We start from the raw sequence: 26,812 nt of genomic DNA on the forward strand, positions 1-26,812 counted from the left end.
GCTGCGCTGGCGCCCAGAGGGAGGTTTCAGCCTCAATCTCCAACCATCTGCATTTTTTAGGAGTTTTCTGTCTTTCCTGGCTGCAGACTGTCTCTCAGCTGAACCTCCCCAGCTTGATCGGGCTGATTGTTACCCGTTTCAGCTGCTCACCCCCATCTGGTCCGGGACAAAGCACCAACACGTCCGTCTAAGCCTCCGCCATTTTCCGACCGTGAGTTGTATTTTATAGGCATCAGGAGCCACTGGAGGTTTGGGGGCAAGAAAGTGACAAACCTGGCTGTGCTTTGGAAAGATGGAATGAAAGGGAACAGGGAGACTCTAAAAATATTGAGACCAGTCTGGAGATCACAAGTGAGGTGAGGGATGGATGGACTGACCCAAGGCAGGAGCAGTGTGGATGAAGATCATGGACCAGATGAGAAAAGTATAGAGCAGGTCAAAGCAGCAGAAGTTGGTGACCAATTAGCGGTGGTTAACTAATGACAGAGAGGAGTCAGAGCAGACTGAGCCGTTTTGAGCCTGGGAGATAGGGGGTAACAGATGGGGTGAGGACAGCAGAAGTAAAAGGTTTTAAAGACATAAAAGGGAAAGCGAATTCCTTTGATTAAGGATTTGGGGAGTGTGGGAGACTATTGGACATCCCAGTGTCAGTGTCCAGAAGACTGTTTGCTTAGAGATGACAAGTAGAAACCACTGGAATGGGTGCAGAGTCAAGGTTAGAATGCTGTTGAGCTTCACATGGCCAGACTTAGGCAAAGCTGCATTTGACAAGCTCTCCCTCTCATTTCTCTTTCATTTACTCATTTCACAGATATTGCATGTTTTTTCTGTAGTAATACTAAACTAGAGAGAGATTAAACAATTTAGAATTCTAGTATATAATCTTTGCCCCAATAATCATTATTATAATTCTAAGAGCAGCACCATTTACTGATAACTTGCTTTATACAAGGCACCGGGTTAAAATAAAATATATTATTTCATTTCATCTTTATAACAACCTGATGAGTTGGGTATTGTTATTACTCCCATTTTATGCAAAATTGAAACTCATAAAAGTTACCTGTTGACCCAAGATTACATGTGGCAACTCATCAAAGGGCCTAAATTCAAATAATAGTTATCAGATTCCAAAATTCCTGGCCATTCATCTTTAGGCTATGTGGTGAGATAAAATCTGCATTTTTAAAATTATTAAATAAGAACCCAAATGCTATCACCATTGAATGTTTAAATAGTAAATGTGGGGCTTGGCAAGCAGTAGGTACTTAATAAATATTTGTGGAAGGCAGGCAGGCAGGAAGAGTTAAGAGGCCAGGGATGGGGTAGATATAACAAGTGCTGGGAGAAAGCACATTCAATTGCAATGGGCAGGATTTGCACGGCTGGGGAAGGAGAAGGGCCTTCTAGGACAGGGGAATTTAGAGACTGAGAAGTCAGAGATTATTGGTGAATTCATAGTGTGTCTAGCAGTGAGTGAGAAGGCCAGTTTGGCTGGAGTAGGCAATTGTGTAAGGATGAGTAGCAGGAGATACGTTTCAGAGGGTATATTGGATTTAAGTCATTAAAGAGTTAAGCATTTCGAACACTATTTTATGGACAGTTAGAAGTCACTAGAGGTCTTTGAGCTTTGGAATGGCATAAGGAAAATGGGCTTCTGAGACAGTGAATTTGGCATTAGTTGGCAGGAGAGATTGGCAGAAAGATGACTCTGGTTGTGAAGCTGTTGCAATAACCTAACCATTAGTATGATAGGATTGAGATAGATGACAGATCGAGGTGAGCCACTCCCTCTGAGGAGCAGGGATGCAGTCAAGTGTCCTGGGACATTCCATACTAGGAGGGCATCATGGCATCTCTGGTACCATCTTGAAAGGACCCAGAGTTCTAGAGATAACACCATGGAGTAGTAGTTGATTTAACTCCATGTCACTCACTGGCCCTCAGCAGAGAGAAATTCTAAGGGAATGGGAACCAGAGTAAGGAAGCTTTGATTAGAAGAGATGGTAGAGAATTAACCAGAGTTTGGGCACCCTGGGGCAGCATGAGAGCACAGGTTCCACCAGAGAGAGTTGCCAGGGGGAGGTCAGAGGGAGACTGTGGAGAGGGTGGCCCTGAGGCAGGGCAGAGCTTTGCCAAGAGCACAGGTGCTTAACCCAGTTGAATGGGATGGTAGAAGGAGCCCTGAGCCAGAAACCCAAAGCCTGATTAAAATCACAGCCTGCCACCTATATAAGCAGGGTGCCCTTGGTAAGTCATCTAATCTTTCTGAGATAACTAATGTGGAAACACCACGTCCAGTGCCTTGTATAGAATATGAAGGTCTATGAGCTTCCGTTTGCTCACCTGTGAAATGAAGATAACAGTCTCAGACCTGCTTACCAGTGAGGGCCATGGGAGGGTCAGGTGAGTTGTGGGTTGTGAGCACTTTTCATAGAGGCAGCAGACCAATCTAAGTGGGATGGTCATCTTTGTGGGTCTGTTTCACTCTCCAGAGACCCCTTTTCAGAAGTGGAAGAGTGTTTTTTAATCTCTACAGCAATTTCTACAAAAAGGTAGCACAGCCCTTGTCTGTGCTCACCCCTGGAGACATAGAGAAAATAAGTGAGGAGATGCCATGGACCCTTTGGATATGGATCATAAGTTCTTACAGGACAACGATGGGTCTTCATCTTTTTATCCCCAGTGCCCAGCATTGTACTTTCATTGTACCTACTAGAGGCCCGGTGCATGAAAATTCATGCACTGAAGGGAGCATCCCTCAGCCCAGCCTGCTCACAGTCCAGGGGCCCTCAGGGGTGGGAGGCTACCGGGCCATCAGGGGAAGGCAATGTCCCCATCACGCCTCTGCTGCTGCCACTGCTGGCAGCACAAGCCTCAGCCAGCCTGGTTACCTGAGCCTCGGGCGGCCCTGGGAGGCTGGGCAGCCACCATCTGAGGCTTGCCCGTGCCTTAGGCGTTGGCTGGGCAGCTGACTTCCAAGGCTTGCCTGCACCTCGGGCCAGCCTTGGGCAGTTGGGGGGCTGAGGGCAGGTCTGGCCACATCATGCACCTGCCGCACGCCCCCCCCCCCGCCCCTCCGGCTGGGCTGAAAGGACTGTGGGACTCTGGTGGTAGGTGCGAGGAGCGGCTGGACCTGCCCTCAGGTGGGTATGGCCACACTGCAGGCCTGCCACCCCCAGTGGGGCTAAAAGGACTCAGGGACTCTGGTGGGGCTGAGGGGACTGGGCGCCACCATCTTGTGGCTATGGGCACTGCCATCTTTGTGATGGTGTGGTGGTCAATTTGCATATTCTGTCTTTATTAGATAGGGTGGTGCCTATGAGTATCATGCTTGGTGCCAGCCAGGATACCCATAGCTCAGAGCTGGTCCTATGTCTGGCCCAAAACCAGTTCCAATGAAAGGATGGGTAGCCCCTAAACTTAACTCATTTAGAGAAGGAGGGAACCAGTGACGGTGAGGAGGTTGGGATGACTTATAAACAACTTCATTGTCACTTGGAAGGGCTCTCCTTGGCCTGACATTCAAGGTCCTGCACTGTTTGATTCTTGCCTGACTTTCCATTCTTTCTTTTCATGCCCTGCCCCCCTACACACACAGCCTACATCCCCCCCACTTCTACCCTGGATCTTAATTTCTTTTTATATCAAATGCCTTTCTCCCAACCACACCCTTGATGGACAATCTCCACCTGTTCAGTGTCTGGTACATGTGTCCCCTCATCTCTGCTGCCTTTGTCCTGTTCTGCTGTGCTCACACTTTCCTCCCAGAGTCATAATTTTAAATGTACATGTTCCATCTCTCTTTGGGCCCCTTAGTTCTTCAGGGCTGGGCTCCTGCATACTTGTTTTCACAGATGAACAACTAAAGCTCCTTCCCCCAGGATCTGGCACAGTGTCTTATGCAAAGTAGGTGCTTCATAAATATGTATTAAAGGGACGAATAAATAAATATCCATCATCATAATATAATGATTTCCATCCTCTGCTTCATCAGCATCTGTTCATTCACAGTAGGTAGGCCTTGAACTAGCACTATGTCTACGACCTGGTATCCCTTCAGTGATTATTTGCCTAAACACAAAGGCAAATCCCAGTACAGCTTGAGAACCATCCTGGTTTCCTGTGAAATAGTGACCCCAGCAGATGTCACGGGAGCTCTGTCCTTTGCACACTGGATTTATCGCACTCCAGAGCAGGGCCAAGAGCAGGGTCTCTAAACCCTAGGGCCGTGGTCAGCAAACTGCAGCTCACGAGCCACATGCGGCTCTTTGGCCCCTTGAGTGTGGCTTTTCCTAAACCTCAGGAGTACCCTAATTAAGTTAATAACAATGTACCTACCTATATAGTTTAAGTTTAAAAAATTTGGCTCTCAAAAGAAATTTCAATCGTTGTACTGTTGATATTTGGCTCTGTTGACTAATGAGTTTGCCGACCACTGCCCTAGGGTTGTAGCAGCAGCATGAACACTTGTTTTTCATTATCTCCTTTGCTCATGTCCTTCCCTCCCTGCCCCTCAAATCTCAAGCTGAGCCTGTCTGCCTGGTTTCTTTGAGGGAGAGAGTGACTAGATGTGTTTTCCCTCCAGCTGTTTCTGCAGCCCCCACCCCAACCTCTGAATGCAAGACAGGTGTCTTTCTGTCATCTTCTCAGTGGGGTTCCTCACCAGCCTGCCACCTGCAGCTGAAGGGAGCTTTGGCCTCATCCCAGACAAGCTGTTTCATCCCCAGCAGAGGCAACGGGCATCAGCTGTCAGTCTGACATGCCAGAGCTGTCAAGACCAGCACTTGGTCACAGGAGGCCCTGCCGGTGATTGATGGTGTCCTGCTTTGTTTCTCAGGCCGTGGTGGTGACTGATGGGGAGCGCATCCTGGGCTTAGGAGACCTAGGCTGCTACGGCATGGGCATCCCTGTGGGCAAGCTGGCCCTGTACACAGCATGCGGAGGGGTCAACCCACAGCAGTGCCTCCCTGTCCTGCTGGACGTCGGCACCAACAACGAGGTAACATGCTACATGGGCAGATCGGGGGCCGGAAGGTGGCAGCTGGGATGGGGTGGGGAGCACCTTCGTGGGGCAGTTGTATCTACAAAGCATCAGGCCATTTCTTTGCTGGGTCCCCTTTGCCAGGGCTCTGTCTCTACACAGCTGTGGGGTGGAAACCGTCCTCCTCCCTGCTTGCCCGCCCCACCCTCCCAGCCCTTCTTCCCTCAGCCACTGCTGGGTCTTCCTGCTCCTCTGCCTCCTGAGACACTCCATGATGACCCCTGTTTGGGCTTCCCCTGCTTCCTTTCTCCATGATCCCAGGCAGCCTCCACACCCTCAGGCTTCTCTCTGGTCCATTCGTGAAGAGGCCACTGATGGAAGTGGCTGCAGGCTGGGTGTTTTCAGTATTTCATAGGCGAGCTTCCTCAGTGAAAGGGTTAAACTCAACACTTCAGGGCCAAGGCCTGGACCAGATAACTAAGGGTCCTGTAAACCCAGGGGGAGAAACTGACCCAGGCTGTGGGTGAGATCCACCTACTGGGTCCCAGGTGGTTTAGGATTTAAGCAGCTGGGAATACCACCAGCCCGGGAGTACCACCACCCTGGGAGTACCACCACCCTGGGATATGGGCTTTGTGCATGCCTGTGGTCTCAGCTCTGTGTCTCTGTCAGTGAACATGAAGAAATATCCAAGAATTCCTTCCTAAGGACATTTCTCTCTGAGTTTAAAATGAGGGCATGTTCATATTTTTTAAATTGAGAAAACCCAAAGAAGTATTAAAATAAAATATCAGTCACACAACCAACACCAATCATTGCTTACAGTTTGGTCATTTCCTTCTAACCTTGTCTCCTCAAGACATTTATAAAAGCAAAATTGGGATTTTGTCGCACAGACAGATCTATATCCTGCTTTTTAAAATGTAATGTCATTCATCAGCTTTCTCCGAGGTCATTAGCCATTCTTCCACAAGGTCATTGGCAGAGCTGCCAGCTATCCCATAATTTGCATAGGAAACCCTCCACTGTGGGATGCTTAGGTGGTTTCTGATCTTCTTGCTGATGTAATTGTGCTCCGATACCCATTTTTGCAGCTCAGTCTGTTTCCATCTCTGAGTTTCTCCTAAAGACAAATTCCTGGAAATGGAAATATTGAAGCAAAGGGAATGGTCACTTTTTAGATTCTTGACTCATACTGTCAAATAGGTTTATTTATATGCATTCTGCGATGACCTCTCTCAAGAAAACTTGCCTTGACTTTGCATGGCCTCCTCCTCCCTGGACACTACACGTCCCTGCTTCTGAACAGAATGCACGCTGTAGCTCATGAGGAATGATGCTTATTCAGGCTTCATCCACAGATACCACCCATGAGTGGACAGGGGCAGACGTTGCTTCAGAGCTGGGAAATCATGGAAGCGGGAGGCAGGACGAGGGGAGGGGGAGAAGTACTGAACTTGGAGGCAGGGATGCTGGGCTCAGTACCCCTGGCAGCCGGGTGAGTCCCTGTTCCAATCTAGACTCGATTCCCCTTCTGGTACAAGAAGGAACAGGAACAGGAGGTTTCTGTGTGTTCTTCCACCCCTAAAGCTCTTCTCCATATGCCTCCCCACCAGCCTAGGAGACAGGAGGCGGGTGGTGGCACAAGATTTAGAGTTGCTCGTCAACAACAGCCTTCAAGGTTGGCTCTGCACTGTGGTTCCCTCCCCGGAGCCAGATGCCTGGGTTTTACTGAAATTGTCCCTCAGCCACAAGGAACATGTGTGAAACCATGCATGCATGTAACACACTTTGTTTCAGTGACTATTCGAATCTGACACCTCCTGCTGTGCTTCAGCTGGGTTTAATATAGACCTTCACTCTCTGTCTCCTAAAAGCTAGCTCTCAGCAAAAAAAAAAAAAAGGGACCATTGCATCCCCCAGAAGTGTATTGGTGGCCTCTAGCAGATGCATTAAGCTCCTTTGTTGTTACCCAGCCGGTTTGGCTCAATGCTTGAGCGTCGACCCATGAACCAAAAGGTCACTGGTTTGATTCCAGGTCAAAGCACAGGCCCGGGTTGCAGGTTCTACCCCCAGGAGGGAGCATGCAGAAGGCAGCCGATGGTTCTCTCTCATTGATGTTTCTATTTCTCTATCCCTCTCCCTTTCTCTCTCTCTCAAATCAGTAAAAACATATTTTAAAAAAATCTTTTAGCGTTGAAGGTCCAGCTCCCAGCAATGATGTGCTGAAGTTTAGAGCGGGCCCCAACCTGTAACAAACTCAGCAGAAAAGATAGCAGGACCCCATGAGTAACCGTGGCCATGCCATGTGCACAGACCACCCCGCTTAAGCCTGACAATAACCCTGTGAGTAGAACATCCATTATTGCCCTCTTTTTACACAGTAGGGGAAATTGAGGCCCAGGGAAGCTCGGCTAAAAGCAGCCAGGCTGGGATCCTTGTCCACACCACACCACCTGCCTGGGTTTCTGTTGCTTTATAACTAAAGGTCATTTTTTGATTTTTAGAGTTTTTATTACTAAAGTTGCTTTAAAATCTTTATTTTTAAAAAAAAAGAAAAGGGAAATGGCATTTCTCCCACAACGCTCCATCTAATCTTTGTCTATGCATATACTGTACACAGATGTAGTTATTACCTGGTTGTAATCATAATGTGCCCATGACTTTGTCCTAGATTTTTCAATGAAGATTATTCTGGGAATACCTTCTCTTTATTGAACAAGTTAAATTTATTTATTGACTTTGACATTTATTTATCTATTAAATGTATTTATTGAGTGTTTAGTCAGTGTCAGGCAGTCTGCTGGGCATGAGGGAGACGGATGAGAGCCAGGCGTGGGTGGAATACCTCCTTGTCAGTGTTTCAACATTGACACCTAATTGATCATTTTCATAGCTAATGTGCCACATCTGCTCAAAGTGTCTGCTTCCCCCCCCTGCAGCTTCAGGCCTCTGAATCACCTCTCTTCCTGGTTGTGGAAGGGAGAGAGCTCCCCCAGGCCTGCTCCCTCCTGTCGGAAGGAACCAGAGTGTTCCCCAGCTGAGAGGAGGAGCACAGCCTGACCCACCCTTGCAACACCTAGTGAGAAAGAGCTGTTCCCACCCAGGCCACGGGGACCAACACCAGCACCTGTGGTGCGCCAGGCACAGTTCTAGGGATTATGTATCTTCATCTCTTTTAATTTTTACAACAGCTATAGGAGATATGGTTCTCCCTGTTTTACAGGTGAGAAAACTGAGACAAACCTGTTAACTACTCACCCCAGGTCTCACAGCTCCTAGTGTCAGAGCTGGGATTTGAACCCGGGTCTCTGGCTGCAGAGCAGCCTTGACTGCCATGGCATGCTGCTCAGAGAAGCCAGGTTACAGGCTAGGAAGAGAAGATTGGGAGGGTAGGTATTTCACATAGTAGGGGGTCCATAGACCCTCAGGATCAAGTCAGGATGATTCATGCTATTCCCATGGTCTCCCCCCCTCCAAAAAAAGGTGAACCCCCATCAAACCTTCTTCGATAAACTCAGGACACAAAAATCCAGAATCACCAAGTGACCACCATTGGGAAGATGGTGACTTATCTCTTTTCAAATGGATGTATTGTGTGATCTCTCACACTACAGTTCTTATTTGGGAAATGAATCAATTTGCAAGATTTTCCCACCCAGAAGTCTTAGGGCACATCCCTCCCGCAGAGCAAGCCGGAGCAGTATGTCAGTGCGGGGAGGGCGCTGTGTGACGGTGTGTAGTGTCGGAACAACTGGACCATCTGTGTGTATGTCTCTGTAAAACCTCCTGGGGCCACAGGAGCTCTCCCCCAGGCTTCCTGTTGAAGGAAAACATCTGGGTCCGCAGCCCTGAAACTCTGAGTCACTTTTACCTGACACATCCAGAAGGTTTGGAAAAACAAATATGTGAGGCAGTGAGAAGGGACATGTGACTACCGTCCAACCGGGTGGGGGGAGGGAGCCCCAGTCAGGCGGTGCACCTGCTCTCGGCTCTCCGGCATGGCTGTGTGCAGACTGGGGTGTGCATTTTGCTTCAACCACACACAGCAGGGCCACAGACTGTCCGTGTTAGAAGAGACCTGACATACTTCTAATTAACCCCATCATTTCATACGGGAAAAGAGGTCCCAGAGCAGAAATGGCTTCCACCGTATTTGAGTCCAAGCCCCCAGTGCTCATCCCGCTTTGAGCTCAGGGTTCTATGGGGCAATCTGGAGGGGGGGTGACTTTAAAATGGCCCCTGAGCCCTAGAGGACTTCTCCTGGCAGAAGTCTTGAATTTTGATGGATCCACCTCCCAACGAGATGCTGTGTGAATCTCTGTGGAACTGACTGTTGGGGGGAGGGGAGGGTGGGAAGGGGGAGCAGGCCTGTTGGCTTGTGGGGAAACACACATGGAAACAGATTATCAACAGAGCCTGGTAAACGGTGCCTTAGGTGTTACTGAATAGCGGGGATCACCAAACCCCCGCCTCTCGAGATGCTCCTTTTGCAGCTAATAAATCATCAGCAATCACCATGAGGTGCCAGTGGAGGCGATCACTGTCTGCACACCTGTGACCAAGGAGGGGCCCTTCCCAGGATCTGTACAGCTCACCCTTGGGCTTAATGAGCTTCCAGAGAAATGTGTGGTGGGCATGACTGCCTCCCCAAGCGGGGTGGGAGGGAGGGGAGACAATGAACTGTGTCCCCAGTGGGAACCCAATGCCACGGCCTCCCCAGGCCCCCAGATGCCCTCTGAGTAACACTGTGTCCCTGTCGCTGTGCAAGATGAAGATTTTCCCAGACCAGAGGTTCATCTCTTTTCCAGCTTCAATCTAGTGCATGGCAGTGAGGAGGGGGAAGCCATTCTGTTTTCATTGCATTTCAACTGCAAGAAAACCCTTAGGAGTCAGAACTGGGCAGACAGCCACAGAGGGCACCTTCAACTCCCATGGCAGAGGAGGAAGTTCTGGCTCGCCTGCTTAGGATAAAGGCCTTAGCCTAAAGTTATAGATTTATTTAGTTCCGAACCTTGGTAACTACCTATTAAGGGGAAGTAGCCAGGCTTGAGTTAGTTAGTCCCTCCTGGGAAGACCCCTGATCTGGAAGCTGTCCTTTCCACCCTGCTGATCCCACCTAATTTGCTTTGTGACCTTGGGCAGTTCACTTAACCTTTTCGGGCCTTAAAAACTCATTTACAGGAAGCTGAACCAAGTGATTTCTAAGACCTTCGTAGCCCTTAATCCAGCATCTCCTTAGTCCAGTTCTAGAATTCATGCTACTCAATCAGTGAGCACCTTTCAAGGGCCTGCTATGTGCAAAATCACCGAGGAGACGCAGATGAATACAGGACCTTTCCCTCAAAGAGCTTGCGTTATGCAATAGGATCATTATTACCCTGATTTCACTGAAGAAAAATGAACCAGGGTGAAGTTAAATACCTTGTCCAAAGTCACAGAGCTAGTTAAGTGACAGAGCCTAAATTCATACCCCACCTATTCCAAAGCCCAGAGCCCCTTCTGATTCTAAAGCCAGGCCATATTGAGGGTGCTCATGGGGGCCATACTGAGGGTGCTCATGGGGGCCACACTGAGGGTGCTCATGGGGCCATCCTGACCAGGGCCAGCAGACCCAGCAGTGCCCTCTCTGCTGCAGTGCCCTGCCTGCCAACTTTAAGATTCCTTCTGCCTCTCTTGATAGGGTTACTGGATTTAGCAAAGAGAAATATAGAACAGCAGTTGAATTTAAATGTTAGGTAAATAGCTAACATTTGTTAGCATAAGTACATTCCATGCAGTACTTGGGGCAAATTTATACTAAAAAATTATTGTCCATCTGAAGTTCAAATCTAACTGGCCCTCCTGTATTTCATCTGGCAATACTGCCTGCTAGAAACTTCTTAACAATTATGTGAGGAAGTCCAGAATGGAGGAGGACTGCAAGGAGAGAGGGTCCAGCCCCTTGCGGGCAGTCATTCTTAGAGACACATTGCTCAGTGGAACGCAGGGCAGAACGTGGACTTCTTGTTCCATGTGGTGCTGAGACAGCTGAGGGAGCTCCACTCCTCCTGCCAAAGGAGACCCAGCTGGCGGAGATGTGAACACGGACTGTGTCCATTCTGGCTCCCATGCTCCCCAGCCTGGTCTGCGGGGTGACAGCCTGGGCCTTCCCAGCCACTGCTGAACTCTTTCAGGGGGACCAGGCAGAAGGGGAGGAGCCACCTCAGGCTCCCCGGTCACCACGCCATCACATGATGGGGCCGAAAGGGCACTGTCACGAGACCCAGGCAAAGCAAGGCTCGGTTTCAGCTCAACGACTTTCCGGCTGTGTCAGCTTGGGCAATGTATTCAAGCCCTGGAGCTCCACCTTCCTCATCTGTCAAACGGGGATGAGAATGTGTAAGACCAAAGGATCAAATGACTTTTGATTCCAAAGGAGTGAGATTACTTGAAAGTTCTGTACGAATATAAGAAGCTATTTTTAATGTCATCTCCATATAGAAACTTTCTTTACAATATTTTTGTATGCTAACCTTTGAAGCATTTCAGGCATAAAACGTCTTATTATAAAATTAAATATAAGGACCTTTTAAAGCTTTGTATTGTCACCCTTATAGCTCAATGGTACCTCATTATGATTGGCCTTTCATGTTAAATGCAGATATGCTGAGAAATGTTTGGAAACTCCTAAAATTCTTCAGTACCACTAGAGAATTTGGCTCACCCCAGAAACCGCATATGCAGCACTAAGAAATTCACTCTGCTGCCTGACCCACCACCAGTCACATCTGTGGCTTGGCAACATTACAAAGTGTAACTTAACATGGACCCTTTCATCTCTATAAGAACTAAAAAGTGAATATTTTCTGCAAATGCCAAGAGTTTTACTATTTTTATCAGTATTTTTGTATGCCCTTCCAGGCTATATGTGTGTGTTTCAAACGATTGATATTAGGATAGCAATTCTGTATCCTGCTTTTTTCACTTTAAATAATCTCACCTGCATTTGTCCAGGCGGCTGCATAGTCTTAAAAACCACCCATTTTGCTCTAGCTGGTTTGGTTCAGTGGATAGAGCATCGGCCTGCGGACTGAAGGGTCCCAGGTTCGATTCCAGTCAAGGGCACATGCCTGGGTTTCGGGCTCGATCTTCTGTAGGGGGCATGCAGGAGGCAACCGATCAATGATCCTCTCTCATCACTGATGTTTCTATCTCTCTCTCTCTCCCTCTCCCTTCCTCTCTGAAATCAATAAAAATAAAAATATTTTTTAAAAACCACCCATTTTAATGAATGCCTAGCTGTCCATCAAGTAGTTATACCATCATTTACTTTATTGTGCACTCTTACCTGATTGTTTGCTGCCTTCAGTGGCTTTTACATGGTCACTTTGAAAGTGACATGTGCAATGGTAGGCACCATATATATGCCACTATCATCCTTTAGTCACACACACACACACACACACACACACACACACACACACCCCTGCCAGGGCAGAATCCTAAACAATCTCAAAGATGTGTCATCCAGGGCGGGTGAGGACGTTAAGAAAAGGTAAGGACCCACCCTCTTTCTAAGTTAGACCTTGGTGCCTTGGAAAAGGCATTAAAACCACCTCAAGATTCTATGGACTCGCGATTGGGGGTGAGGGGCTGGGAAGGCAGGCATTCCTGTTCTTTCCTGTCCCCTGCACCTTTGCCCAACCACCCTCCCATAGCATCATCAAGACAGTATGGACCTAGAGTGGGGTCTTTAACAAAAAATAAGTCAATTCTGGTTGATGTGCAGAAGAGCGACTAAGAGCTTGGTGGTTACACTCATGGACTCTGGAGCCAGGCAGCTGAGTTTGAATCCTGGCTTTTGCACTTACTAGCCCAAGGTCTGGGCAGGTTGTTTCGCCTCTCTGTGGCTTGTGGCCCCATTTTTTTCATTCAGGTCCTCCAGGAAATAGGTGACAAAGGTGTGTAGAAAGAAGAAAAGGAGGAAGCAGAAGTCGTTGGTAGGTGGGCAGGGCCTTAGACGATGATGCAGGTATGGCATCGGTGAAAGGAGAGAAAGAAGGAAGGAAACAGTAAGAAGAGCTCTGTCTGCAACCCAGCCCTGAGAGAAAGTCTCAGGCCAATAGGAATTTCTGAGCAAAGATTAGGAGTGCCAGCTGTGCAGGACTGGCCCACCCTAGCACCCACCATGCTCAGTCACAGGCTGGTAGCAGCCTGGAGAGAATGTGGCAGCTGGAAGCTGTCCACCAACTACCCACCCTCAGCAGGTTCTCTCAGGAAAGTTCTGAGGGGCACATCTCCGTGGCCACACCTTGTAGGGGAGCGTCAGTACTTAGAATATTTCCTATCATGCAGCACATAGGAAGCACTATGCCAGTTAAAGCTACTGCTATTAGTTTCCAGTGTGTGTTGTAATTCACAAAGCTCTTTCACATGTATGGCTTCATTTACTCATCACAATCACTCTGTGCCACAGTCACTCATCACAATTTCGTCCCCATTGGACAGGTGAGAGGAAGGCTCCGAGAGGTGGTGTGGTTTGCCTGAGGCCACACAGCTGGCCAGGGTGAACATGAGACTTGACTCCAAGCCCCTGGAGGGCACAGCCCATGGCTCCCTTACCTCTGAATCTGCAGCAGCAGTTCAAATGGAGATGAAGATAACACTCAACCTGGTCCTCAATGAGCTGATATTTTTGTGAGATAGACACAAAAATAGATGATTCCTGGAGACTAGCTCATGGAATGACTTCCTATTTCCTAAACACACAGGTACTTTTTCCCCCTTCTGCTCCAGCCCCCAGTCTTTCTCTGTGCTGACTTCTCAGCCTGGAGGGCCCAGACCACCTGTCAAAATCTGTCTCTATCTTCTAATGCCTAACCGTTTTCTCCATGATGCAACCCTCCATTCCCAGTGGGAATCACTTTGCTCCTTCTCTTTGCTGCCATGGGCCACACTTTCTTCCAAAGAAATTAATGTTGCTCTACCCTGTAGCAGAGTTTGTGAGTTCACTCATCAGCCACCTGCCAGAGACTGAGCAGCTTAAAGGCAGCAACTATTCCTCACTCATCTACAAACCCTGTGAGGCCCAATGTCAGTAACAGATGCTCAGTAACCATGTCATACACAAGTGAGTCCACTGATTCTATGGAGGGGGGCTGGGCAGTATAGAAGAGGTGGGAAGTCAGCCAGTGGGCATGGTCATCACACCAGTGCATACACAGAAGGTGTCCAAACAGTGTGTGAATGCTCTGACAAAGAGCTACAAGAGGTGGAGTGGGGAGGGGAGGGCGGCGGGATTCACCTAACACAGGCTAGCTTTAAGGTAGGCATCTTTCTTGAACTAGAATTTCAGGTTATATCATTCTATTCTTGTATCTCAGGGCCTAGCATACAACCAGGCACATGGTAGGTATTCAGTAAGACTTTGGAGGGAAGAAAGGAGGGAAGTTTTTCTAATTTGAGTCCAGATCAGTGGCTTTGGACCAGATCCAATACTCCAATCCAGATGCTGTCTATGGCAGTTCTCAACCAGTGGCATTTTGCCCCCAAAAAAGACATTTGGCAATGTCTACAGACACGTTTTTATTGTCACAGCTGAGAGTGCTACTGACTTATAGTGGCTAGAGATCAGAGACCAGTGCTAAATATCCTGCAATATGCATTCAGCCCTCACATCAAAGAATTATCCAAGGCAAAATGTCAACAGCACCACTGCTGAGAAGCTCTGAAATACACCCAAAACCACAGCCAGCGGTGGGAAGACTGTGTCAGGGAGAGGCTCGCCTGTTCAAAGTATCCTTGGTTTCTGAAATGGGACCACCTGGGAGTCCACCCCCAGTCAGGGGCTTAGCCTTCAGACCTTTTGGAGCTGATACCTGGGGCTCATCTGGCTTCCTCCTCCTCTTCCCCTCTCACTCCCTGGTCCTTCCCACTAAACCAGGACACTTGAGGATATGGATACTGTCTGTTCCAGGAGCTGCTCAGAGACCCCCTGTACATCGGCCTGAAGCACCCGCGTGTGCGTGGGGAGAAGTACGATGAGCTGCTGGACGAGTTCATGCAGGCCGTGACAGACAAGTAAGTGGCTCATCTGTCCCTTTTGAACGCGGGCTCTCAGGAGACACATGACTAAAGTCAACACTGGTTTTGGCAGATACACAAAAAAGAGGCGATAGACGTGTGCTTTTCCAGGTGGTCTGAAAAGTCCAACTGGACCCATGTACTTGGAAGTCTCAACACCAGATGGGCTCATTGTCTGGAAGAAGGTTTGGGAGCAGAGAGGGGACGGGAGAGGGGTGATGGGTGAAGGCCTATGATCTGGAGATAGTTAAGTATCTGGTGTTTAGGAGGAAAACCTTCTTAGCCTGAGTTGTTCTGAGTTCTCGGCATAATTAGGGATGTTGTGAGTGATTGTCACTTTCTACCTCCAAGTGGGGACCAGGCAGCATTAATAAGCCACCATGGGCTAAGCCTGTGAGATTTATGAGGTGTCATCTCTGCATGGGGGTGCACGATATTGGCGCTTCCACCCACTCTTTCCTGCCCCATCTGTCTGCCATCATGGCTACCAGCTCACCCTGCCGAGGCTGGCGTGCTGCTGGGAGGGAGTTCTGGAAACAGCGCCCTGCACACCCACACTTAGTCTGACAGGCAAGTCAGTCAAGATAGAGTTTCAGCAGCTCAGCAGGTCCCCGCAGTCCCGGCAGGTCCCCTTCTCACTTGAAAACCTGCAGCCTTGCTTGCTGACCCTGGAGTGCCCAGGCGTGACACAGCTGGCCTGGATGTCTTTGGCGAAGTGGTCTCTTGCCGAGTTCAGCCATTCAAACCAAGCACTGGCTGGAGAGAGAGCTGCTCCATCGTCTGTAGCCCATGAAGTTGCATTTGGGTGGGCTTTTGGGGTGGGAAGACTGACACACACACACACACACACACACACACACACACACACTTCTAGGTTTGTGACCTTGGGCAGGTTACCGAACAGCAACATTTTGTTGTTTTGTGTGTGTTTTTATTTTGTTTCCTAAAATGAGAGAAAATGATATTGTCGTTATATAGGATGGGAATGGCCTGTAGGAAAAAAAGGAAGTTAGTAATAGAATATGGGATGTGGGGGCAAAGTTCCTTATGAAGCAAGAGGGCAAGGTTCTAGTGCTTAGTCTTAGCTGGGAGTACAGACGCCCATCCGCGGGACAGAGGGAGGGCAGAGCAGTGGGATCCAGAGCCTGTGGAATCCCTATTGGGTGAAGGCAAGATCATCTGCTGAGAGTAAAGATGGGAACGGAGGTGGTGGAGGCTTAAGGATGGAGGCGGTATGACCTGGAATGCCCAGACTGGGGAACTAGAGGATGATTACTGGGCAGCTCCATGGGCCCCCTTGAGGTTACTCTTCATGAAGTTAACTGGGGCCAGTTAACCTATTTCTGTGTTTTTCTCTAGCCAGTTTCAACTGTCTGGGTGCTGTGTAGAAATAGACAGAGAGTAGGATTTAATCAGTGCTGGGATTTTGCTATGCAAGAAAGAAAAAGAGAGAGAAAGAAATTAAGAGTGTATTCAAGGGTGTGACTATAGCGATGTGTCGTGAGGTCTAGACTGGGTAAGAAGGGACATGAGGACACGGTGGAGGAGAAAGGTCAGGGACAGCACTATGGTCAATGGATGGGAAGTCCTGGTGAGGCCGAAGAACTGTTGACCTGGGTACTGTTGGGAAGCATGGGCCTTGGTTGGAAAGCCTGTAAGGAGGAAATTCCAAAAGGTCTGAACCTCCAGGGGAATTGGCTGAAGGCAACTGCCCCTGCCTTGACTTTTCCAAACAAGTCTGAGTCCCCAGGTGTTTACTGGAATCTTTTTGCTTAGTCTTTAGACATCCTTGCTTAAAGGACACTGCAGTCGCATATGTCTTCTCAAGAATGCTTACCCTACTGATAATATCTAATAGTTAATTTTAGTTCAAGCTATCCTATATAATAAAAGCCTAGTATGCAAATTGTCCCGCCCACCGGGAGTTCATCCAGAAGTTCAACCAGGGGTGGGGCCAGCCTAGGGAAGGGAGGGAGTACCTGACCGGCAGCAAGCAGCCGCTAGGGACCCTTAGGTCTCTAATTGTTATAATAAAGACCTAAGAAGACAGGTAAATGAGGCTGTTTGGTTTCTCTAGCCAGGCAGTCCCTTAGGCCTCTCTTTCACAGAACCATATGTCAGAGTCATTATTCATCAGTCGCTCAGGGCCTGCTGGTCAGCCCCGGCAGGGTACTAGATGGAATGAGCTGGAAAGAAAGGATATAGTAATCAGAGCATTGGGTATTTGAAGCTGTGATTATGGGGGAAGTGCTGCTAATGAGATGTGGCCACCAAACAGCTAATTTAAGGGTCAGCTACATCTACCAATAGAGGCATAGCATCTAGAACAAGGTAGGTGAACATCCACTTAATCCCCCCCCCCACTTTCAGACCATCCTGAATACCACATTTGGTTCTGGACAAGATACTTTGAGGATCATAAATTCCCTAAAGTGTCTTTGGAGAACAGCAAGCCTGATGGTGAAGGAAGTTAAAGGCTTAGCCTGGTGGGAGAAGACTTAGGGACCGCTCTGTCTATATCAACAGCATGGTACTTCCTCCAGATATCTAAAAGCTGTTCTTCCAGAAGAGGACTGGACTTGTTTCTGTATCCGCACATGGAGAAAGACCAATTGGTAAAATGCCAAAGGAGGCAGTTTTCAGCTCAAAGCACTGGGCCTTCTGTGAGAATGAGTTCCCTGTCCCAGAAAGAGTTCAAGAATAAGTTGCATGACTTGTTTCTAGTGCTCTTATAAGAGGAAATTTAAGCTTCAGATACTCTTTAAGATGCCTTCCCACCCCAGCATTCTATTAGGACTGCTTAAGATCCCTGGCTGGCAGGATAGGTATTATTATTGCCACTTTATAGAATAGGAAACCAAGGCCCTGAGAGGCCAAGGAACTGTATCAGGTCACACAGCATCTGGCAGAGCAGCAAATCGAACCTGGGTCTGCTGACTCCGAGGCCAGACTGCTTTCTACAATGCTGAGTTCCTGTGGATGACAAGAGAAGGGAATGGCATGGGCTGTGAGAGCCTCTCTTCTGCTTCCTGTTTCCAGGGATCACTGCTTATCTAATGAGTAACTAGTCATTCCATGATTCCCCACAGGGAAGCCTTGTTATTCGTGTGAGAAGGTTACATAAATTAGGATGTAAGAGGCCCTTCAAATTATCATTAAAGTCAGCTTATGGTCTCACAGACACACAAGCAGTCCAGGGGTGAACCCTTGGGGAGAGCCATGAGTCAGCCAAGAAGAATGTGTCCTTGACAGCGGGTTGTTTTGAGTCTCTAATAAGCTAACGCAGATGTTTGTGGATACTGTAGGTGGGGAAGGAGCTGGTCTCTCCAGGCACTCTGGGGAATATAGTAGCCCCAAGATGGAATGCCCGGCCTTGGGTGAGTCAGCAGCCCCAAAGCCAAACACAATGTATTTTAAGAAAGAACCTTAGGAAACATTGACTCCTACCTTCAACATCCTTGCCTCTTTCCAAACATCCTACTAATAAAAAGCTCCTCTTCTTGCGGATGTGTTATAAGATTTTTTTTGGGGGGTGGGGGGGGTGGTGCTGAAAAAGAGTCAGTATGGTCCTGGCTGGTGTGGCTGAGTGTTTAGACTCGCAGCAGTTCTCAACCTGTGGGTCGCGGCCCCTTTGGCTGTTGAACGACCCTTTCACAGGGGTTGCCTAAGACCATCTTGCATATCAGATATTTACATTACGATTCATAACAGTAGCAGCATTACAGTTATGAAGTAGCAACGACAATAATTTTATGATTGGGTCACAACATGAGGAACTGTATTTAAAGGGCCAGAAGGTTGAGAACCACTGGTTTAGAGTGTCAGGCCTCGAACCAAAGGATCTCAGTTTCTATTCCTGCTCAAGGGCATATATCTGGGTTGCAGGTTTGATCCCTGGCACCAGTTGGGGTATATGCAGGAGGCAACCAATCTATGTGTCTCTCTCACATCAATGTTTCTCTCTCTCCCACACACACACCCTCCCTCCCTCCTTTCCACTCTCTCTAAAAAAACAATGGAAGAAATATCTTTGGGTGAGGATTAACAACAACAACAAAGAGTCAGTATGGTTCAATTACTATCCTGGAGTTTGACCACTGGGGAGGACCCACCAGGGCAGGGGCGTCTCCATGTAAAGCTGTGAACCGCAGCAGTGGGTAACTGTGAGTGTCCTGCTCACAGCTGAGACAATGCTTGATGTTTCTGTGGCAAAGACTAGTTGTCCCATTCTTCCTGCTCTTTCTTTGCCATGTGGTGGGACCTGGAGCACTGCACCTGAGGGACAAGTTTCCCCCCATGGTTCCCACTGACATTGTTCATTTCTGTTACTTACAGTAGAATGGATGGGCATGGTCTGTTGGGTGTGCACCTAGAGCTCAGGCCTGTCTGATACTGGGCCTGGGTTGGACTGAAATTTGATGTCAGCAGCAGCTTCAGCCTTTCAGTAGACCAGAGAGGAAACCACCCCCTTTCTCTCTAGCACCCCAAACCCTAAAGGAAGAAATTGCTAAGCTGCTGAGATAAAAATGATAAAGAAGAAGGGAAATGATAGTTTTTTAAAAACTGACTTCTTTTTTAAGTCATCTGCTTTTTAACTCCAGGAAAATTTCTTCTTTTTGAGTCTCTTTATCTTTCTACCTCTGGATAAATTATCTCTACTGTGCTGTGATCATGTGGGAGAAGAGTAGGATTTTTTCCCTTCAACTTCAATATATCCCTGTATTTTGCATGAAGGAGAGATTTCCCATATTTCCATCAGAGTAATATAATTGCTTTAATTCTTAAGCATAAGTGAACATGATAAAAAAAAACATATGCTGAATTACTTATGAAGAATACATTTAAAGCTATTTTAAATGTGCTGTAATTTGTAAGATTACTTATTAAGAAATTGCTTGTTATGTTTATTTTATCATCTGGTGGTGAAGGCTTTCTTAAGAACTTGCAAGTACTTAAGAACTAAATGAGAGAGAACATTGTATAGCCATCCTGCTGTTCCTTTAATGCAATCTAATAAAACCCTGAAATTAAGACTTATTTTCAGGGCATTGTTTTAAAGATTACAAATAGCTATTTCAAAAGCTTGTTTAATCCATAACAAAGACATATTACTGTCAATTTTTTTAAATCAAAATGAGCCCAGCTGGTGTGGGTCAGTGGATTGAGCATTGTTCAATCAGCAAGAGGTTGCTGATTCAATTCCTAGTCGGGTTTCTCTCCCATCAATGTTTCTATCTCTCTTCCTCTCTCCTTTCCTCTCTCTAAAACAATATTTTAAAAAATCAGTATGGACATTGCTGAGCATCTGTTGTATACAAGACACTGTGCCAGGCACAGTCAGCAATCCACGAAGAAATAAACAGTCCCGCCCCCAAGCTTTTCATTTCAAGATGTTGTTATGTATCTAGTGGAGCTGAGAACTGACCTCTAAGCTTTCATAGCCTCTGAGTCTCTACATAAGTCAGGAGCTCAAGACGAGTTCTAGGATGGAAATAGATAGTTGGGATTTGTCAGCATAGATGATATTTAGGGGGAAGGCAATGGCGAGTTTGGCTAGGGAAAGAGAGTAGAGCACGAAGAGACTGCGGCTCCCCACCGTTTTCTTAACCATGCGCTATGGACAATTGCAAGTCAGAGTACTCACATAATTTAGGCTCGAATCTGAATAAGCAACAGGAGAAAAAAACACATTCCATACAGATGATACACCGTGAGAAAAGCAAGAACACAGGAAAGGCAAGGAGTATGCAGAAGACGCTAGGAGACTGGCCCTAATTATCAGAGCTCAAAAGTAGAAAGGGCTCCAGCCATCTAACCCAGGGGTTGTAAACCAAGCTTCCGCGAGCGCCAGGCATTTACAGAGGTGCATCGGGAGGACTACAAATGAAGTCTTTCCCATTTGCCATATAAGGTTGAAACTGCTTGAGGAACATTTTATTGTTTTTTACTTGCTTTCTGTATCAGGGTTCTGGCAGGGGGTCTAGTGTTGAGGCCTCTACAAGGCAGGACATTGGGATTGAGGTTCTTGCAGAAATCATGGAGCTTCAAACGGCTGCCCTCCCATGAAGAAGAAATAGGCTCTGCTCCCCAACATAGGGAAACGACTAGGAACTTGTGGAGGGAAATGTTTCTTGGACAAAACTAAAACCAAACCTTCACCACATGTAAATTTAAGGTCCACATTTACCATACACACCTGGTGCAAAAAATCCCAAGTTAAGAAATGAGTATGAACTATTGTCCCCTCCCAGTGGGATGGCTGAAGAACCGGGCAGAAGGAAAAGCATAACTCCCCCGTGGGGGCGCTCCCACACCCATGCTGTGTGCAATTCCTGGAGGGGAAAAACAATGCTCCAAGGAAAATAAAGTCATGATTCACGGAAACAGTTCACACGGTGGGAAAAGCAGATACACAGCCAATAGAACAATTAGGACCCCAAGAAAAAGAAATACTCTGAGAAAGATTATAAAGCAGCTATACTTCAATGTGTGAAAGAGATGTTTTTCTAGGAAGTAAGTAATAAGGAAAGTACCCAACACTGTGGAAAGAAAATGTCAGGCAGACTTTCAAAAGAACCAACGGAAACTTCTGAAGTGAGGCATGGGCATGGAGGCCCAGCGGGGGTGCAGGAGTGGGAGGGCAAGACACCCTCAGAAAACCCAAAACCTCCCGAATTCCCGCCTGCAGGTGTTCCCGGCACACCCTCCGTTCCTGCTCCTGATTATCCAGAAAGGAACTGGGACACCAAGATGTTTCACTAAGAAAGAGCCTTCTGAGCTGCTGTTGACGCAACAGCATTACTTGAGGGAAAGAGAGGTTGGGTAAGACTGGAATCCCCACATCCCAGCATGATCACTCCATGCCGGACAGTCAAGGGCCTGGTATAGTCACTCTCATTTCCTCTGTTTCTCCCTTTCTCCGTATCCTGCACATTGAAACACACGCATACGCAGTCTCATCTTACTCGGCATTCATTTTAGTAACCTTAACCACATTGGTTTTTTTAAAAATATATATTTCTTTATTGACTTCAGAGAGGGAGGGAGAGGGAGAGAGAGAGAAACATTAATGATGAGAGAGAATCATTGATCGGCTGCCTCCTGAACGCCCCCTACTGGGGATCGAGCCCACAACCCGGGCATGTGCCCTTGGCCGGAATCAAACCTGGGACCCTTCAGTCCACAGCCGATGCTCTATCCACTGAGCCAAACCAGCTAGGGCAACCACATTGGTTTTTAATAAAGTTGGGTAACTAGAAAAACATTCCTGAAAACAAATGATTCCATCAAGATAAGTTATGTAAAGAAAGAAATACACCCGATTGTTCACAGTGATTACAGTTGAGGCGTGAGATTGTCAGGGGGCTTTGTTTGCCAAGCCATTCATTTCTATAATGTATGATTGTTGGTGAGCAGGCATTTCTTTTGTAATTAAAAAAATAATGGATTTTTTTATCATGAGTTAAGCAGCCATTCTTTACTAAAGACAATTGTGCCTTGCATTAAAAAATAGTAATTAAAAAATAAGCAAGCATTTCACCCTTCACTCTCTGGTGAATTGAGTGCTGAGCTGACCTGGGGTCTTACAGACAACAAAGCAACTCACAGACATGGACTCATTTAACACAATAATCCTATTAAGCAGATGCAATAATTGTTCTATCTCACAAAATAGAAGTTCCAGAAAGGGATCTTTGTCTACTATTCACTGCTGTTTCATCTCAAGCACCCAGAAAAATGCCTAGTGCAATGTGGATTCTCCACAAACAATCAATGAATGAATGAATGAATGAATGAATGAATGAACACTTTACAGATGAGGAAACTGAGGTACAGAGAGATTAGGGAACTTGTCCAAGGTCACACCTGTAGCAAATGATGGAGCCAAGCTGTGAGCCCAGGTGGTCTAACTCCAGAAACCACCCTCTATACTCTCTCTTTCTGCTATTTTAACGTGAAAGCAAAGTTCAACATATTCTAGACACCTTCTTGATACAAGGAAGATCAGTGAGAAGGTCTGTGGAAACTGTTCTACTCAGCACACTCCTGTTTTCTCTCTCCAGTTTGTTCTAGGGCAGGCTCAGTGCCCCACCCTGCTTCTCCATAAAAGAGGCTCTGGAGGGACCAGCCATCAACTCCCATTTTTAAAACTCTAGCTACTGGCAGTGAGGAAAGCATCTTCTTTTTTATTTTGTATTTTTAAGATATAATAGATATATGACTTTGTGTAAGTTTACAGTATACACATGTTAATTTGATACATTAACATATTGCCATATGAGTACCACCATAACATTAGCTAACACCTCTATCATGTCACATAATTATAATTTCTTTTTTGTGGTAGAAAAAGTCGCCAGCATCTTGGTCAGTTGGCTGGCACTCCTGGTTCCTCCTTGTTAAAAGAATATATATTTGTATTGATTTCAGAGAGGAAGGGAGAGGGAAAGAGGGATAGAAACATCAGTGATGAGAGAGAATCATTGATCAGCTGCCTCTTGCACGCCCACTCCTGGGGTTTGAGCCTGAAACCTGGGCATGTGCCCTGATGGGGATTCAAACCATAACCTCCCAGTTCATAGGTCAATGCTCAACCACTGAGCCACACCAGCCAGGCATGGTTCTTCCTTCTTAATCACCAAGGTCAGTGGTCCCCTTGACCCTCCATTCACCAGAGTGAGGCACCCCCAGCAGACCTCTCCACAAACTACAACACGCCCACCCCTCCCTGTATAACCCACTCCCAGGAGGGTGAGGGGGTGTAGCTGAGAGGCTCTTTGGCTCCAAGCTTCTTCTGTTGCATTTAAAATGATATAAACAAAGGAAAACCCCCAACCTATGGCATCCAGACTACAAGGAAAGTTTCAAAATTTTACTCTAAGCCTTGATTGTAAATTTCAAGGGAGCGTTCACATTCTGAGTCCTTCTCAGCAGAGACGGTCACTGGTCAGTATTTTTGAATTTCAGGAATATCTTCTGTCAGTCAATCTGCATCTTACCTCATTCCCCACCTGGTCCTCTCTAGGACTCAGATATCTCAGTTTTAAAATACCTGAGCAAGAAACACCTGTCCGTTTGCTCCAACTCCCTCACTTTAGACATAAGGAAACTGAGACAGAGAAAATTATCCCCACCGTCAGATGAGAAAAGCACTGAGGAATTAAGGGAACCTGTCCAGTTGTTTGCTCTCCTTCACAAAATTCATGGAACCTTTATCTGTATTTATCCTGTGCTTTCTCTGTACAACCAGAGTGTGTCCAGTAAAAAGAAAAGATCTGTCCTAAAGAATTCGATTCTCCCTGAAATGGTGATATGAACACAGGAAATAATCAGAAAATGGTTCAAGGCAGCATCGAGTTATCAATTTCTTCTTGTATTCATCATCCATTCATTCATCCAGTGGATAGATATTTGCTGAACATAGGGATAAGTCAGAAACAGACTTTGTTCTCCAGGAGCTTACAATCGACCAGGGGAAAAAGAGACATGCTCAAAGATTTACTGCTGGGTCTGTGTAGGTTGAACACACAACTAGTTAACTGCTCTTCCTATGGTGTCGATCAAGGCTGGTGAGGGTGGAAGGTGGTCAAAGGGACTGGGGCATTTGGTTGGGTTTAAAAGTCATGGTCATCTGCCCAGGAAAGAGCTAGCAACTCACTTTTATAGAGCCCCTACTCCGTGCTGGGTGCTTTACATTTAATTATCACAGCAACCCTCAGAGATCAAGCATTGAGGCTCAGAAAGATTAAGCAAATTGTCCAAAATCACCCAGCTAGAGATTGGAAGATTGGGACTCACCAGAAACCCATCTGGCTCCAGAGCCTGAGGTTGTTTACCATGGACCCTCTGCTGCCTGCTCTTCCACCCGGTCCTCCCCACAGTGGCTCATCTGTAATAGCTTGAATCCTTGAGGGTAAAGGAAATGGCCCAAGTGGTTGTGAAACAAAGATGCTTGGTCATTGTGGCCTCTGGAAAAGAGAGTGCAGCTCAAAGGCGTAAAGTCCTACAGGATGTGCACCACCAGGCACTCCTCTGGTGGGACTATTCTCTGCCATTCATTCATTCATTCATTCATTCATTCATTCATGCTTTCCTATGTTCAATATCTAGGGAGCCAGGCAAGGGTAGGGCCTGGGCATAGGGCAGCCTGTCTGCTTGGTGTTTTAACGTGGGTGTCTGAAGCTGATTTGCCCAGAGGGCAGGAAAGGGGACTGGTAAAGCTCCTTCTTCAGTTGTCCTGCCACCCGTGGTGAGTGAGACACACCCCCGCCCTCCAAGACATGCCTCCTGCCTGCTTTGATCTAGTCTGTCACCCAACCTGACTCACTCTTCCCCTTTCTTCTCCATCGTGACTTGGGCTCACTTTGGTCCCAAAAGCCCACAAACACAGACTGGGTTTTCCGACTTTATTGTCTTCCACCCCTAGACTCACTGTCATCATTCAAGGTGGGATTTAGCCCATTCTGTGAGCGAGGGGCAGGTTAGACTCTGAGGGGAGGTTGAGGCATGACTGTATGACAGACTGTATGATGCAAATGCCTAGGGTAGTTCAGCTGAATAGAGAGATCAGAATGGACCAAGCTAATCAGAGAAGCTTCATGGAAGACACCAGGGGCCTCGTGACATGTCAAATGCTGACGCTCTCAAATCAGCTGGTGGGCTGGTGGCTGGGAAACATGCACAGGCTTTATGAGCACAAAGTTGAGGAGTGAGTTTGCCGTGTCCTAGAGGAAAAACTCAGCACCGACCTCTGGCCTTTGAGAGGTCAGGGGTCAGCATGTCAGCCACCATCCTCTTCCCAGCACTGGGATTTCTGGCGCCATTTGCGTGCTTGCCCAGGAACTCAGACAAACAGGGAGATTGAGGAGGAAATCCAAATTGTTCCTGAAGTGGTTTCTGTCTGGCCGGGGATTGAGTTAGAACAGTGACTGAGGAATGGCCACATTATTCTGGGACTTTTGCTTAGAAGTTGCTGCTTCCTGTCAATATCTTATTATGTGATAGGAGTTTTCCCATTGGGCCAGAATGCCAGTCACAGGAGCCCGCCAGTCTGGCTGCAGGAGCTGTGCTCACAGGGGAATCTTCCAGTGAGGGGCCTGGGAAGGAAGGGCCTCAAGGGTCCACCCTCACTCCCCACCCCCTGCAGGAATCCCTGCCTCCACTTCTTTGCCAAGTGGAGCCTCAGGGACCACAGCATCACTTCCAGGGCCTGGCAGCCCCTTCCCATCCAGTGTCTGAAATCTCTGCCTTATGTGGCACCGAAAGGTGTGTCCTTCTGACGTCCACCTGTTGGCTCTGCTGTTTCCCAGGCCAATAAACAGAGCAGTCCATCAACTTTTTGAAGATCTGATTATACTTCATTCCACTTGACGTTATCTTTTTCGGTCTCAATATTCCCACTGTCTCGAATCCATGGTTTCCGGTTTCCTCACCTACAGAACAGTTCCCCTGTCATCCCTGTGGATCGTCTCCAAGCCCCGCCCCCAGCAGCCTGACTCCCTCCCTCATACTTGCCCGTGGTGGAGCTGGGGCCTGAGGGCTCCACTTCCTTCCCTCCACCAGCCTGGGAGGTCCTAGCGAGAGGGACCATGTCTTCTTCACGTTCTAACTGGACTCTGGCTCCCACCTCCTCCCATCTCCTTAGGCTCACCCCATCCTTATTCATCTCGATCCATATGGGCTCCATTATCTCATATGCACACTTCCCACCTCAAAAATGAATCCACCCATCCTTCAGTCCCACATTCCCCAGTGGCTGTCACC

At 47.4% G+C, this 26,812-nt stretch overlaps 1 protein-coding gene across 2 annotated transcripts in view; it reads left to right on the forward strand.

The window, feature by feature from the left end:
• Nucleotides 1–26,812, forward strand: part of ME3 (malic enzyme 3) — a 169,681-nt gene that overhangs the window by 113,442 nt on the left and 29,427 nt on the right. For both annotated transcript variants that reach the window (XM_014459306.2, XM_023757370.1), the window contains exons 6-7: nucleotides 4,841–5,002; nucleotides 14,943–15,046. In XM_014459306.2, the coding sequence (XP_014314792.1) occupies nucleotides 4,841–5,002; nucleotides 14,943–15,046 (266 nt within the window). The remainder of the gene's footprint in view (nucleotides 1–4,840; nucleotides 5,003–14,942; nucleotides 15,047–26,812) is intronic.

This window comes from Myotis lucifugus, unplaced genomic scaffold (genome assembly GCF_000147115.1).
Source record: "Myotis lucifugus unplaced genomic scaffold, Myoluc2.0 scaffold_106, whole genome shotgun sequence".
Taxonomy (NCBI): Eukaryota; Metazoa; Chordata; class Mammalia; order Chiroptera; family Vespertilionidae; genus Myotis; species Myotis lucifugus.